This window comes from Mustela lutreola, chromosome 10 (assembly GCF_030435805.1).
Source record: "Mustela lutreola isolate mMusLut2 chromosome 10, mMusLut2.pri, whole genome shotgun sequence".
Taxonomy (NCBI): Eukaryota; Metazoa; Chordata; class Mammalia; order Carnivora; family Mustelidae; genus Mustela; species Mustela lutreola.
In genome coordinates this window covers 43,720,183-43,733,316 of record NC_081299.1, presented here as the reverse complement: position 1 = coordinate 43,733,316, position 13,134 = coordinate 43,720,183, and the positions used below count along the sequence as shown (strand labels likewise).

At 51.3% G+C, this 13,134-nt stretch overlaps 1 protein-coding gene across 2 annotated transcripts in view; it reads right to left on the bottom strand.

Annotated features, from left to right (window-relative positions):
* ACOT11 (acyl-CoA thioesterase 11) overlaps positions 1–9,236 on the bottom strand; it is a 53,111-nt gene extending 43,875 nt beyond the window's left edge. The window contains exon 1 of one of the 2 annotated variants that reach the window (XM_059136828.1): positions 9,000–9,236. Coding sequence is in view for 1 of the 2 variants with exons in the window: in XM_059136827.1 (XP_058992810.1) it covers positions 3,534–3,566 (33 nt within the window). In the remaining variant the exon portion in view is untranslated. Of the gene's footprint in view, positions 1–3,533; positions 3,675–8,999 lie in introns of those variants that run through there. The other variant, XM_059136827.1, reaches the window with a different exon arrangement.
* Between the last annotated feature and the right edge of the window lie 3,898 nt (positions 9,237–13,134).

Sequence of the window (13,134 nt, the reverse complement as noted above, 5' to 3'; positions counted from 1 at the left end):
TCCGCATGGCAGCCTGGGTTCATCACAGGCTGCTTAGCACCTGCCACAGGCTAATTCCTGTGCAGGGAAGAACTGAAATCAGTATACTATCGCGAGGAGATGCCATTCATTCCGGAGGCAGGCAAGATGCAAATGGGCCGGGGGGATGATGGCTGAGCTAGGTTTTGAAGGATGAAGGCGAGTCCTCCAGACAGACTACAAACGCTAAGGGTGTCTCTCCATGCCTGAGACCAGGGTTCATATGGGGTTCCTGAACACGCTGAGGCTATGTATCTAAGTCGTGCCTCTTCCTCCAGGAAGCCTTCTGGGACGACTTCAGCATCCTTCTGAGCTCCCATAGTCACTCATTCATCCAGTAGTTTTTGCACTCATACTATATGACAGGTGTGTCATTTTAATCCTGTTGGTCTCCCCTCCTCTACCACACAGCAAGGTTCTCAAGGCAGACAGGCCCTGTCTTTCATGGTCAGGACCAGCCTCAAGATGGTGCACCAATGCTTCCTAAAAGTCCAGACCCCCAGGAAGTCAAGGCTGGTGGGGACCTCAAAGAACACTCAAAGAGGGGGAGCACCTGGCCCAAGATTATATATGAGCAATGGAGTGAAGATAAGATGTTAATCCAAAGAGGGGCCAAACACTGTGCCTGAAACCTCCTCACACTCTGAACTAAGCCCTTCATGAGGCTGGGTGGCCAGGCTGGGGAGAAGCTCCAGCTGTCCCCAGGTTCAAGGTGAAGCAGTAGGATCACTGCCAGCAGTCAGGAGTAGCATGTCCATCTGTAGATGTGCAAGCATGTGCGCAGATGCCTGTGGCTGTTCCTGACCTTCCAGCCTTCTGTCGGCCACACGGCCAGGGTGCGGGGCTTCTCAGGGAACCTGGGATCGACAGCCCCATTACCTTTCCCAGCGTAAATAAAGTACTCCGGAGGTGCCCTTGACCTGGCTAACACCAAGGCTGAGCAGAAGTTCCCAGTCTCCCACTAGGGACCAGCGGGCCCCTTCTAGCCCAGGAGTACGGGACTCAGGACCCAGTACAGACTGACATCTTGGGCACTGAGAGAGGCAAAGACTGAGACAGGACAGCAGGCCCTTTCCAGCACCAGCAAACAGGCAGTCAGTGCCCCCCACACACACACCTTGCTCCCTCAGCTTGGCAGGCTGACCTCCTCACTCTCATTCACATGTTCTGAGCCTTGCTGGGTGCAGGGAAAAGCCAGAACCATTTGCCGTGCCACGGGATATGGACGAGGGCCCCCCAAACCCTGGGATGCAGGGCTATGGGTTCTCTGAGGGCCCCTGCCTGTTCCCAGTTAACCTGGCTTTCTGCGTCCCCAGTGAAGAGTATTTGGTGGGTTTTTTTTTATTTGCTTGCTGTTCATTAAAAACAGCTCTGGTAACAACTCAGAAAACCATCCCAAACTGTCCTATATTATTGGGGGATGAAGGGAATTCAGGAGGAAACGGGGAAGTCCAAGGAGGTCTACCATGCAGGCAATGGACCACAGGTGGCAATCCAGACCAGAGTGTTCTCAGCTGGCATGAGGTCACCCATGTCACCTCATGGGCCCAATTCCACCCCCACATCTACATCCGCACCCAGACTTGGGAAAGGGGGCTGGAGAACAGGGAAGTAAAATGCTGCCTGGGCTCAGACTCGGATCCTGTGGCCTGGAGTCTCACTCAGCTTTTGCACTTTTCGCAGGGCAGAGCCTCAGTTTCCCTAAGAGCTCAGACTCTCTGCCAGATTGCCTGTGTTCAAATCCCAGCTCTGCCACTTCCTACTAGTGTGATTCTGAGCCTGGGCAAGTCCTCAACCCCTCTGAGCCTCAGTTTCCTCATCTGGGATATGGGGATAATAACTGTACCCACCTCACAGAGAACTGAATGAATTAATATATACAAAGCATTTGGTGCAGTGCATAGAGTGGTCAGTGTTATATATGGATTTGCCACGATTCTATTGTTATCTCTGCAAAATGATGATAAGGACACATCCTTCCCCTACTGCCTTCTCCCCCAGTTATCGATGGGAATCAATGGGGGAAAAAATCATGAAAGGCACAAGAGAAGACACAGCCCCACCTGGAAAAATCTCTCTGCCCCAAGCTCAGGAGCTGGGAAGCAAGAGGCCCTTGCATTCATTAGACAGTGTCTGGGGCTCTGACCATGCCCAGCCCTCTGAGGGGCACACCAAGAGCAGCCTCATGGAACTCATTGGCTGGTGGAAAAGATAGATGTGCAAGTCTACCACACAGTCCAGTGTGAGAAGGAACTAACAGAGGCTCTCTGTGCCCTGAGAAATCTAGGAAGTCTTCCTGGAGGAGTTGGCATCTGAGCTGAGGGGGAGGTGGAGGAGGGGACGTGGGGGTGGCTAGGAGCCACCCAAGCAAAAAAGCACAGTAGGGATCATAGCACAGAGGAGAGAACAAAGGTGGTATACTGAGGCAGTGGCAAGCAGTTCACCATGGCTGAATCTATTGGGGTGGAAAAGGTGAGATGAGGAGAGAGAAGCAGGCAGAAGATTACCAGGAGCCTCTTGTATCAGGTGAGGAACATGAGCACTGTACTGAAGGCAGCTGGCTAAGCAGGTGCGGGATAACCCCGTTTCCCAATAGGTAATAAGAAGCATCTAATAAGAAGCATCCCTCCAGGGAAGGGGACTGGGAGGGGCTGGATGTGGAATGGGGGAAGCAGGGAGAAGGTGCCCTAGACGTGGGAGGGTGCTGAGATCTGAGCTGAGCGGCAGTCATACAGATGAGGGGATGGGGTCAGTAAGAGATTTACTTGTCCCTGTCCCCTTTAAAAAGGCTTTTCCTGAGAATGTCCTCAGAGGACACCGACTCTGTGCCCAGCACAACCTCCACCAGTCTGTCCTGCACCCTTCTCCCGTTCACCAGATCAAAGGCCCCCGCCAGGCAGTGATGAGCACTTGGCTCCATCCCATGTCTCAGCATCTAATCTCAGCTCCAAAGTCCCTGGTAAGACACTCCAGGGAAACGTGGGTTGTAAGGCCACCCTGCAGGACACCTGTCCAACAGCCCATGCCTGGTCCGGAGCTTGCTCTCTGAAAGAGGTTATTGCCCCCGAGAATCCCGGGCTGCCACACCCTCACTCACCCACTCACAGCCCCCACCCCCAGCCCTGTAACTTCCATCAGGGTCCAAGCCCTGAACTCCAGCAGGAGCCTTGAACTCCAGCACGCCACAGAGGCACCGAGCTCTGAAGTCCGGCAGAAGCACTCGCCGGACTCGGCGGGGAGAAACACGCACCCCCAAAATAGAACTCCAGATGCAGAAAACTTCCCCTCAGCATGGCCCCTGGGGCTTGCTTCAGGATTGTTGCCTCTAATAAACCAGCCTAGGAGTTCTGCAGTTCCTCCTTCCAGGGAGATCTAGGAAATGGCCCAGGGAGAATGAGAGAGAAGACGGAGAACTTCTAGCTTAAAATGGAAACTTCAATTCTCTTTCAGGATCCCCAGCCTCCAGACCCCTCCCCTTGGCCTCCAACCAGCCTCCTCACACCCACCCTGCATACCCTTCGCAGGTGATTTCCGACATTCTGGATCATCGCGGCCAGGCCGGTTGGCAGCACCCTCTGAGAGAGACACTGGTCACCTGAGCAACAGACAGGCTCCGGCTCCAAATGAAGCCGGTCAGCCTCTCGTCTGCTCCTCCTCCCGAGCTCCCGCCCCTCCTGAGCCCAGCTGTTATCACTGAGTCCTGCCTCTCCTGGCACCGCCCTCTGCCCCCTTCTCCCAGAGCACCCCCCTCCAAGGCTCCTGGGCCTGCCTGGCAGACAGGACAGAGAGAGGCTGCCAACTGGACCCCGGCCATGTCAGAGGGCCCTGTGCCTGCCCGCTGGGCACCTCTCGGGACACTCGCTTTACTTTCAGCCACAGCTAAACTTAGTCACCCCCACTGCCAGCCCCTGACGTCCTGCTCACGGGGTCTCTTGGCTCTGGGGTCCCTCCCAGGGTCCGGGAGTCTCCACCTCACCGGCCCCAGCCAGTTAGACTGGCAAAACGGTCACCAGGCTTCCATCCATCCACAAGGGGTCAGGCCAGAGGTGGCAGGAAGCCAGGGAGCAGCCAGCGGCCTCCCAGAGAGACACCAGACCCACCTGCTAGGACTCTTCACCCTGGGGAGTGCTGCCCCCAAGTGCAGCCCAATGCCAGAGGCTGGCCAGGGACAGGGAGCACCCCCTCCTTCTTAAAGGACTTCTTAAAGTGACACCTGCCAAATCCCACCCCAGGCACTCCGTAGCTACCACCGACTAAGAGAACACCCAGATTTTCTCTTGTCGTTCTTGCTTCTGGAAGAGGCTTCACAAGGGGGCCTTGACACTGACACTTGGGCTTTTCATGATGGGCCAATAATATAAAGTCCTTGGTGGTTAAGAGTAGAAGGCAGGGCAGAGCCAGGCAGGGGGAGCCAGGGTGAGCAAACGGATCAGAAGTCATAATGATCTCCTCACAATAACCGAACACCTGCTGTGTCCAAGGCCTAGTGCTGTCCTCACTCCAGCCCACTGGAACGTCCCGTGGAGCGGGAGGGGAAAGGTGACATGGCCCAGGTGGCACAGCTGCTGAGTGCAGAGCCATGCTGGAACACAGGTCGGCCCTATCTGCCCTTCATTGCCTCAAGCTCACTCCCCACACTCCTAATGATGTCTCCCCCTGAGCCTAAGACACCTGGGTTCTGGGCATGGTTCTCTCTCGAACGGAACTCCATGTGCCTCTGAAAGGATTCTCATGTCTATTCCTGTGAGCTCAAGTCTTTCCCTGAAAGAGCTCAGGGGTCTTCAGCTGTTCAGTGTCAATGAGTGAGAAATTAAAATCAAGCCTTAAAGACAGCAAGATGGTCCAAGGATGGCCCTGAGGAGTGGGGCAATCGAGGAGGCTTCGTGGAGGAGGTGGTGCTTTCTGGCCTGAAGACTGAATGGGCCTGGATAGTTTGAGAAGAAGAGTGAGATGGAAGGCCTAACAGGAACAGAACAGGATGCTCATCTTGCAGTAAAAAGCTGGGAATCTGTTGAGGAGGGCCTCAAGTGCCAGGCCACCGGGCTGAGGCAACAAGAAGCTTCGAAGAATGAAGCACATGCCCCACGTGACAAAAGCCATGCGAAGTGAACAGGACAGGGATCATGAGTCCTCCCCTGACTGATAAGAAAACCAACCCAGAGAAGGCACAGCTCAGCGCACGGCATTCCAGCAGACAGGAAGGCCAATTTCAGGGTTCCATGGTACAGAGACCCAGAGAGTTTCTGGTCCCCAGCCTACCCTTTCACCAGTGGCTTACAATGTCTCAGACACACTAGACTCAGTCTAGTACCCCTATCTTACACAGGGGTACCCTGAAGCCCAGGGATGAGAGGCAAGCTACCCAAAGTCCATGAGGAAGTTGTCTAGAATCGCTACTCCTAACCTCAAGCCTAGAGCCCTGTCCACCTCACCCCACAGCAAGGCACAAAACAAGGGAGGCTTCCGTAAGACTTAGGAGAGGACTCCCAGCAAGGTTGAATCAGCATCCTGTCAGGAACAGGCCACAGAGGGGGTGCCTGGGTGGCTCAGTGGGTTAGGCCTCTGACTTCAGCTGAGGTCATGATCTCAGAGTCCTGGGATCGAGCCCCGCATCGGGCTCTCTCCTCAGTAGAGAGCCTGTTTCCCCTTCTCTCTCTGCCTGCTGCTCTGCCTATTTGTGATCTCTCTCTGTCAAATAAATAAATAAAACCTTAAAAAAAAAAAAAAAAAAGGAACAGGCCACAGAGATCCAGATCTTTCTGCAGAAGGCTCTGCAGTCCACAAAGTTCTCTCTCCTCTCTGCTCTTCTTTGGCAGCTCTGTGACTCCAGTGAAGTCACAGACTCCACTCTGGTGTCTCTGTGACTCCAGTGAAGATCTCCATGGGCATCTGCCTCCCCTTCCCAACTCTCCCACAAGTCCCCTGAGGGCTGACACCACATCTTATCATCTCTGGCCCCTCTCCCCATCAGCCAGCCGACCAGGGTCCTAAACGTAGGAAACACACCGCAGCCCCGGGTGAATCACAGTCCTGGAAAGGTGGGTAGAGACCCGGTCTTAAGTGAGAGTGAGGCCAGTGGTCTCCAAACTTCAGCCTGCATCAGAACCACACGGAAGGTGGCTTAAAATGCAGACTGCTGAAAGCAAGGCTCCCAGAGAGCCCAAGAATTTGCATTTCTAATAAGATCCCAAGAGATGCTGATGCTGCTGGTCCAAGAACCATACGGTGGGAGCCAGTGAGCTGGGGACACAGGTGGGGAGAATGAGACCCAGAGACGGTTGAGATGGCTTGTGACTGTCCCTCACTCTCATGGCCACCATCACTGTCATTACAGCTCCTCACATACACGCCCAGCCCCGTGCCAGCCCCTCAGGTATGGTACCACCTCTGAGCCTCACCCTTTGAGGAAGGCACTAGCATTATCACTCTGCTCCAGAGGAAAACTGAAGGCAAAGAGTCATGTGTCCAAAGTCATGCAGCTGATAAGACTTAGCGTAAGGATTTGAACCCTGATCAAAGTCCAGAGCCCACAGGTGTAACCAGCACTCTGTGTACCCTCTCACAGCTCATGTGGACCAAGGATTTCTCTAGGGCTGCCCAAAACCCGTAGGCTCATTGCTGACATGGGATGAGCTTGTGGTGCCCGTAGTCCAAAGGCCTGGTCCCTAAGGACACATCTAGGGAGCCCCATGAGTCAAGAAAGCCTGCTTCTTAAGTCCCAGACCCTGAGTATTTTTCCCCGAAAGCGCTTCGTATATAATATCCTTCATACCCTAATACCATATAATACCCATATCCTAATACTCATATAATATCCTTCAGCTGGAAGACATACGTCTGCATTAATTCTTCAAGCCCATGTCCCAGCTGTGTCACCCCACTCCGTGACAAAACACAGCAAAGTAGCCTCCATTTATATGCCACAGAGATACTGGGTTGTCACTGTCTGGCAGGGGTCTGTTTCCCCTATCAGACTGGGAACTGGCACAGACAGGGAGTTCATCTGAGTCATCTGAGTCCTCAGCATGGGGTCTGCCCAGAACAAGGGTATAGTGAGTGAGAGGGAGGAAGGGGTAGAGGATCAAATGAGGGAGTGAGTACGTGAATAAATAACCAAACTCCCAGGAATTCCCTCGGCTGGGCCTTTTAGCCTTTTCAGGACCACAAACTCCGGCTAGCAGGGGACCTCCGATGTCATCCACTCCAACTCCCACTTTCAGAACGGCCCTAGCTGAACCCCTCCATGGGTCAGAACCTGTAACTCTCCCCCACTAGACACACACACACACACACACCATCCCAGCCTCCACTTACATACCTCCGAGATTGAAGGGCTCAGTCCCATCTAAGGCTCACTGAAAAATTAAAGCGTTCTAACAGTCCCAAGGGTCTTGCCATTAGCCCATGACCATGGCTCTGGTCACCCAGAACAGGGCTGCCCCCCTGGCCTCTAACAGAAGGCAGGGAGATAGGAGCACATGCCTGTCCTCTTCTCCATCCAGACTCGTTTCTTCTAATTGTCTCAAACCATGCACAGAGCTTGCAACTGTTTCCTCACACACCTGGAGTTTTCTTTGTTCCCGCTCTTCCCTCTGTCCTGATGCTTTCTGGTAGCTCTACATCCCAATCCTGTCCCCGTTCAAGGTCTGGCTCAAACAGCATCACCTCCGAGAAGTCTTCTGTGCCCTTCCTAAGTGACCCTTCCTTCCTCCTCCTTAGTCCCCTCTGTTCCTCACAAGTAGGCAGAGAGGCAGAGAGAAAGGAGGAAGCAGGCTCCCCGCGGAGCAGAGAACCCGATGTGAGGCTCGATCCCAGGACCCCGGGATCATGACCTGAGCCGAAGGCAGAGGCTCAACCCACTGAGCCACCCAGGCGCCCCCTCATTTCCCCTTCTTGATCTTGAACAGTGGGCAGCAGGAATGCAGCTGATTCATCAGAGTATCCTGCCACCACTCCCACCTAACACTCAGGGTCTTGAACATAGTAGATGCTCATTAAGTGTCCCAAGAATGAGGGAAGGAGTAACTGAATGGGAAAGAGTGAGTGAATGGGAGTAAATATGTGTGTACCGGAATGATCAAACGAATGAATCATCCTCTCCTGTTCCCCAAGCTGAAGACTCCAGTTCCTTCTGGGGGCCCCTTGGGCTTGGCATGGCAGAATAAAGGAAGTTGTGGGATAAATAGAAAGGGGGACAGGAGGGAGGAACAAAGGAAACAAGACAGGAAGCAGAGGTGACATCAACATTGCTCCAAGGCCAGGCTCCCCTCAGAGAAGCTGCCCTTTACAGAGAAGCTTTACAAGGAAAGCAGTGGGAAGCCTGCTCCACTGTGCAGAGGAGGTAAGACACAGGTGGTGGTGATGGGGAGTGAGGGGTGCCGACAAGCCCCAAAGGCCCAAAGCGGGATGCATGAGCAGAGTACTGGACCTGCCCAGCCAATCCTGAACTCCATCCCACCTGGCAGGCTCAGACATGACTTGCCTGCTCCTCTCTCACCACCTGCCTCTCCCAGGGCTGGAACCAACTCCTGGGCCCAGATGCTGCCGGTCTGAGCTCAGCTGCTGGGGTTAGGACCCAGCCTCACCTCCTAGACCAGACCCTTGCCTGCACAACAAGGGCTAGTGCTCCCTCACCCACCCCATGTCCCAGTGAGTCACACTGACTGCACCCTCTGGACTCTGAGTCTTGTGTCCATAGGCCGTGACCCTGACCCAGGGCCAGCCTCCCCCATCCTACTGAGAGGCAGGCCCATCTCTGCTCAAAACCCAGGATGCTTCACGCCTCAGCCTGCCCAAGCAAGAGGACACTCAGACCCCAGGCAGCTCCTCTGGCACCGCCTGTTGTGGGCTGCGTAGAGGAAGCTCCGCCTAAAGAAAGTGCTGGGACAGACCAGGAGGCAGGAGCACGAGGATCCTAGAGAGTGTGTGGTCCTTTGCAAGATGGGAGGCGGGGGAGGGACTGCAGGAGGCCACGGTCTTACCTAAGAGGTAGGCCCTCTAGACCCCACAGCTTGCAGGGCAGAGGCCCGGGGGAGCCTGCTCAGAACGTCGAAGAAGGAGCTCGGCGGGGAGACGCTCAGAACCAGGCGTCTGAGCAGTCTCGGTCCCAGACCAGAGTCTGATGGGGGAGGCTGCGGGGAGGCTGCGGAAAGCCTGCAGCAGGCGCCCTAAGCTGCCTCGCAAAGGCACTGGCTGCAGCGGCAGTGGGAGCGGCCTGGGCGAGTTCCTGATGACTCCGGTCCCCTCCCCGCCCCTCCTCTCCTCTCCTCTCCTCTGCCCTCCCCTCCGCTGCACGGGTGGGGCGGCCTGGCCTACCCGCGCCCCCGGGCGACTGCAAAGGGCCAGGGCACCCCGGCCGGCGCCAGACACCCCGCCCCGCCAGGCGTCCATCCCCGGGCGCCGGGCAGAGCCCGGAAACGCGGTCGCCGGGCCTGGCAGGGTCCACGTGGAGCAGAACAGGCGCCAGAACGCAAACGCTGCCCTCCCGTCCTTGCTGAACCCACTTCTCGCGGTCTTCGTTCACACCTCTAGGGAGCACCTGCTGCGTGCCCAACACTGAGCCTGATGCTGCGACGAGCTTCCGGCCCGCTATCTGGGGCCCGGAATATACACTATCTGGCCCGCATGCATACGCAGAGAAAAATGTGACGACAGACAGTTTGGAACAGAACAAAGAAAACTGAATACCGTCCACAGTCTCTTCCCTCGGAGAGAATCACTGTTCATAGTTTAAGGTATGTGCTTTTAACTAGACTAAAGATGAAAGATGTAGGTAGACATGCCCCCCGAGGAGATGGAGGCACCCCCTCCTCCTCCACCATGTGTGCCTACATGTGTTATGTTCTGTGATATAAAGTAATATGATGTGATATGAAATACAGAATATGATCATAGGCATATGGAGCTGCCTAGAAAAATCTGGCTCAGTCGGTAGAGCACGCTACTCTTGGTCTCAGGATTGTGAGTTTAAAGCCCCATGTTGGGTATAGAGATGACTTAAAAATAACGTCTTTTTAAAAGTAATAATAAAACGGCGCCTGGGTGGCTCAGTCTTAAGCCTCTGACTTTGGCTCAGGTCATGAGCCCAGGGTCCTGGGATAAAGCCCCACATCAGGCCCCCTGCTCAGAGGGAAGCCTGCTTCTCCCTCTCCCACTCCCCCTGCTTGTGTTCTCTCTCTCACTGTCTCACTCTGTCAAATAAATAAATAAATATTTAAAAAATAATAATAATATAGATAAATTAAAAATAAAAAAATAAAAACAAGTGGCCAGATTGGATATACCATTCTGTAATCTGCTTTTTTTTTTTTTTTTTTTTTTTTTTTAAAAATTTTATTTATTTATCAGAGAGAGAGAGGGGGAGAGAGCAAGCACAGGCAGACAGAATGGCAGGCAGAGGCAGAGGGAGAAGCAGGCTCCCTGCTGAGCAAGGAGCCCGATGTGGGACTCGATCCCAGGACGCTGGGATCATGACCTGAGCCGAAGGCAGCTGCTTAGCCAACTGAGCCACCCAGGCGTCCCTGTAATCTGCTTTTTATTTCTCTCTCAACAATTATCATAAATATCTTTCCATAGTTTTCATTGCTACATAGTATTTCTCCTTATGGGTCTACTTGAATTTACTTATTTTTGCCTTATAGCTTTATTGAGATATTATTACATGCAATGGACTCCACATATTTAAAATATATAATTTGTGGGGTGCCTGGGTGGCTCAGTGGGTTAAGCCTCTGCTCAGGTCATCATCTCAGGATCCCTGAGCCTTGGCTCAGGTCATGATCTCAGGGTCCCAGGATCAAGCCCCACTTTGGGCTCTCTGTTCAGCGGGGAGCCTGCTTCCCCCCTCTCTCTGCCTGCCTCTCTGCCTAGTTGTGATCTCTTTCTCTGTCAAATAAATAAAATCTTTTTTTTAAGTATATAATTTGTTAAGTTTTGACATACATATCATATATAAATATGTATATACATATATATTCATGAAAGCATCACAGTCGAGGCAATGAAGACATCATTACCCCCAAAACTTCCCATGGCCCTTTGTCATCTCTCCCTTCTGCCCCACACTGCCCCTTCCCCCTCCTCTTCAGGCAAACAATAGTCCGCCTCTGTCACTCTTGATCAGTTTGAGGTTGTAGAATGCTGCATAAATGGAATCACACAGTATGCATTCTTCTTCCTCCGACTCCATTCACTCACCAAAACTATTTTGCAATTCATATGTACATTGCACACACCAATAATTTGTCCCTTCCTATCGCTAAGTAGAATGCCATTTTATGGTTATAGCACGATTTGGTTACTCATTCACTGACAGATTTGGGATTATTTGTAGTTGCTGGCTAGTATACAAATAAAGCTGGTGTGAACATTCGTGTTCAAATCCGCCTGTGGACATACACTGTCCTCTCTCTAGGAGATACCTAGGAGTGGAATGGCCAAGTCATATGATAGAACATACATTTAACGTTTTTAAAAGTGCCAAAATTTTTCCACCCCGGAGGTATTGGTCCACATTCCCACCAGCAGCCCGTGAGAGTTCCAGTTCCTCCACATTCTCACAGCGCTCGGTCAGTCAGTTTAATCTAAATCATTTCAGTGGATTCGGAGGGCTTTATCATTGTAGGTTTCATGTATATTTTCCTGTCCATTAATGTTATGAAGCATCTTTTTGTATGCAGACTTACCATGATCTTTGTTTCTTCTTTGGTAAAATGTCTAGTCAAATCTTTTCCAATTTAAAAAAAACGGGATTGGGCGCCTGGGTGGCTCAGTGGTTTAAGCCTCTGCCTTCAGCTCAGGTCATGATCTCAGGGTCCTGGGATCGAGCCCCACATCGGGCTCTCTGGTCAGCAGGGAGCCTGCTTCCCCCTCTCTCTCTGGCTGCCTCTCTGCATTTTTAATAAAATCTTTATTTTTAATAAAAATAAAAATCTGCATTTTTAATAAAAATCTTTATTAAAAAAACGGGATTTATTTCTTATTATTGAATTATAAGAGTTCTTTATATATCCAAAAGAACTGAAAACAGGCTCTCCGGAAGATATCTGCACAACCTATGTTCACAGCAGCACTAGTGACAATAGGCAAAAGGTAGAAACAACCCAAATGGCCATCGACTGATAAATGAATAAGCAAATTGTGGTCCATGCATACAGTGGAATCTATTCAACCTTAAAAAGGAAGGCAATTCTGACACATGCTAGAACATGGAGGAACCGTGAGGACATTATGCTAAGTGCGATAAGTCAATCACGAAAAGACAACACTTTATGATTCCACTATATGAGGTAACTAGAGTAGTCAAATTCATAGAAATAGAATGCAGAATGGTGGCTGCCAGGGGCTAGGGAGGAAGGAAGTTAGCAGCTGTTTAATGGATGTAGTTAGTTTGCAAGAAAAAAAAAACCTGGAGATTGGTTGAACAGCAACTGTACACTTAAAATCAGTTAAGATGACAAATTTTATGTTATGTATATCTTATCACAATTTAAAATATTTTAGGGGTGCCTGGGTGGCTCAGTCAGTTAAATGCTGACTCTTAGTTTCCGCTCAGGCCATGATCTCAGGGTCGTGAGATCCCAAACCCCGTATGGGCCCCATGCTCAGCACGGAGTCTGCTTGAGATTCTCTCTCTCCCTCTCCTTCCCCCTCTGTCCTTCCCCCTGCATGTGTGTGCACATGCACTCTCTTTAAAATAAATTAAAAAAATATTTTTAAAAATATTTTAAATACAACTTCATACATATCTAGATACAAGTCCTCTGTTGCATGTATGTTTTGCAGATAGTTTCTCCAAATCTGGGGCTCATCTTTTCATTTTCATAACAGTGCCCTAAAGAACACAATTTTTAAATCATGATGAAGTCTAATTTATCAATTTTTTATTTTGTACCATAGACTTTTTGTGTCCTGCTTAAGAAACCCTGGCCAACTCCAAGGTCACTAAGATTTTCTTTTATGTTTTCTTCTAGAATTTTTATAGTTTTAGCTTTTATATTTAGACCATATTGTATTCCAAGTTAATTTTCTTTTCTAGTCTTCTTTTTAAAAGATTTTATTTATTTATTTATTTATTTATTTATTTGACACACAGAGAGAAAGTACATGCAAGGGGAG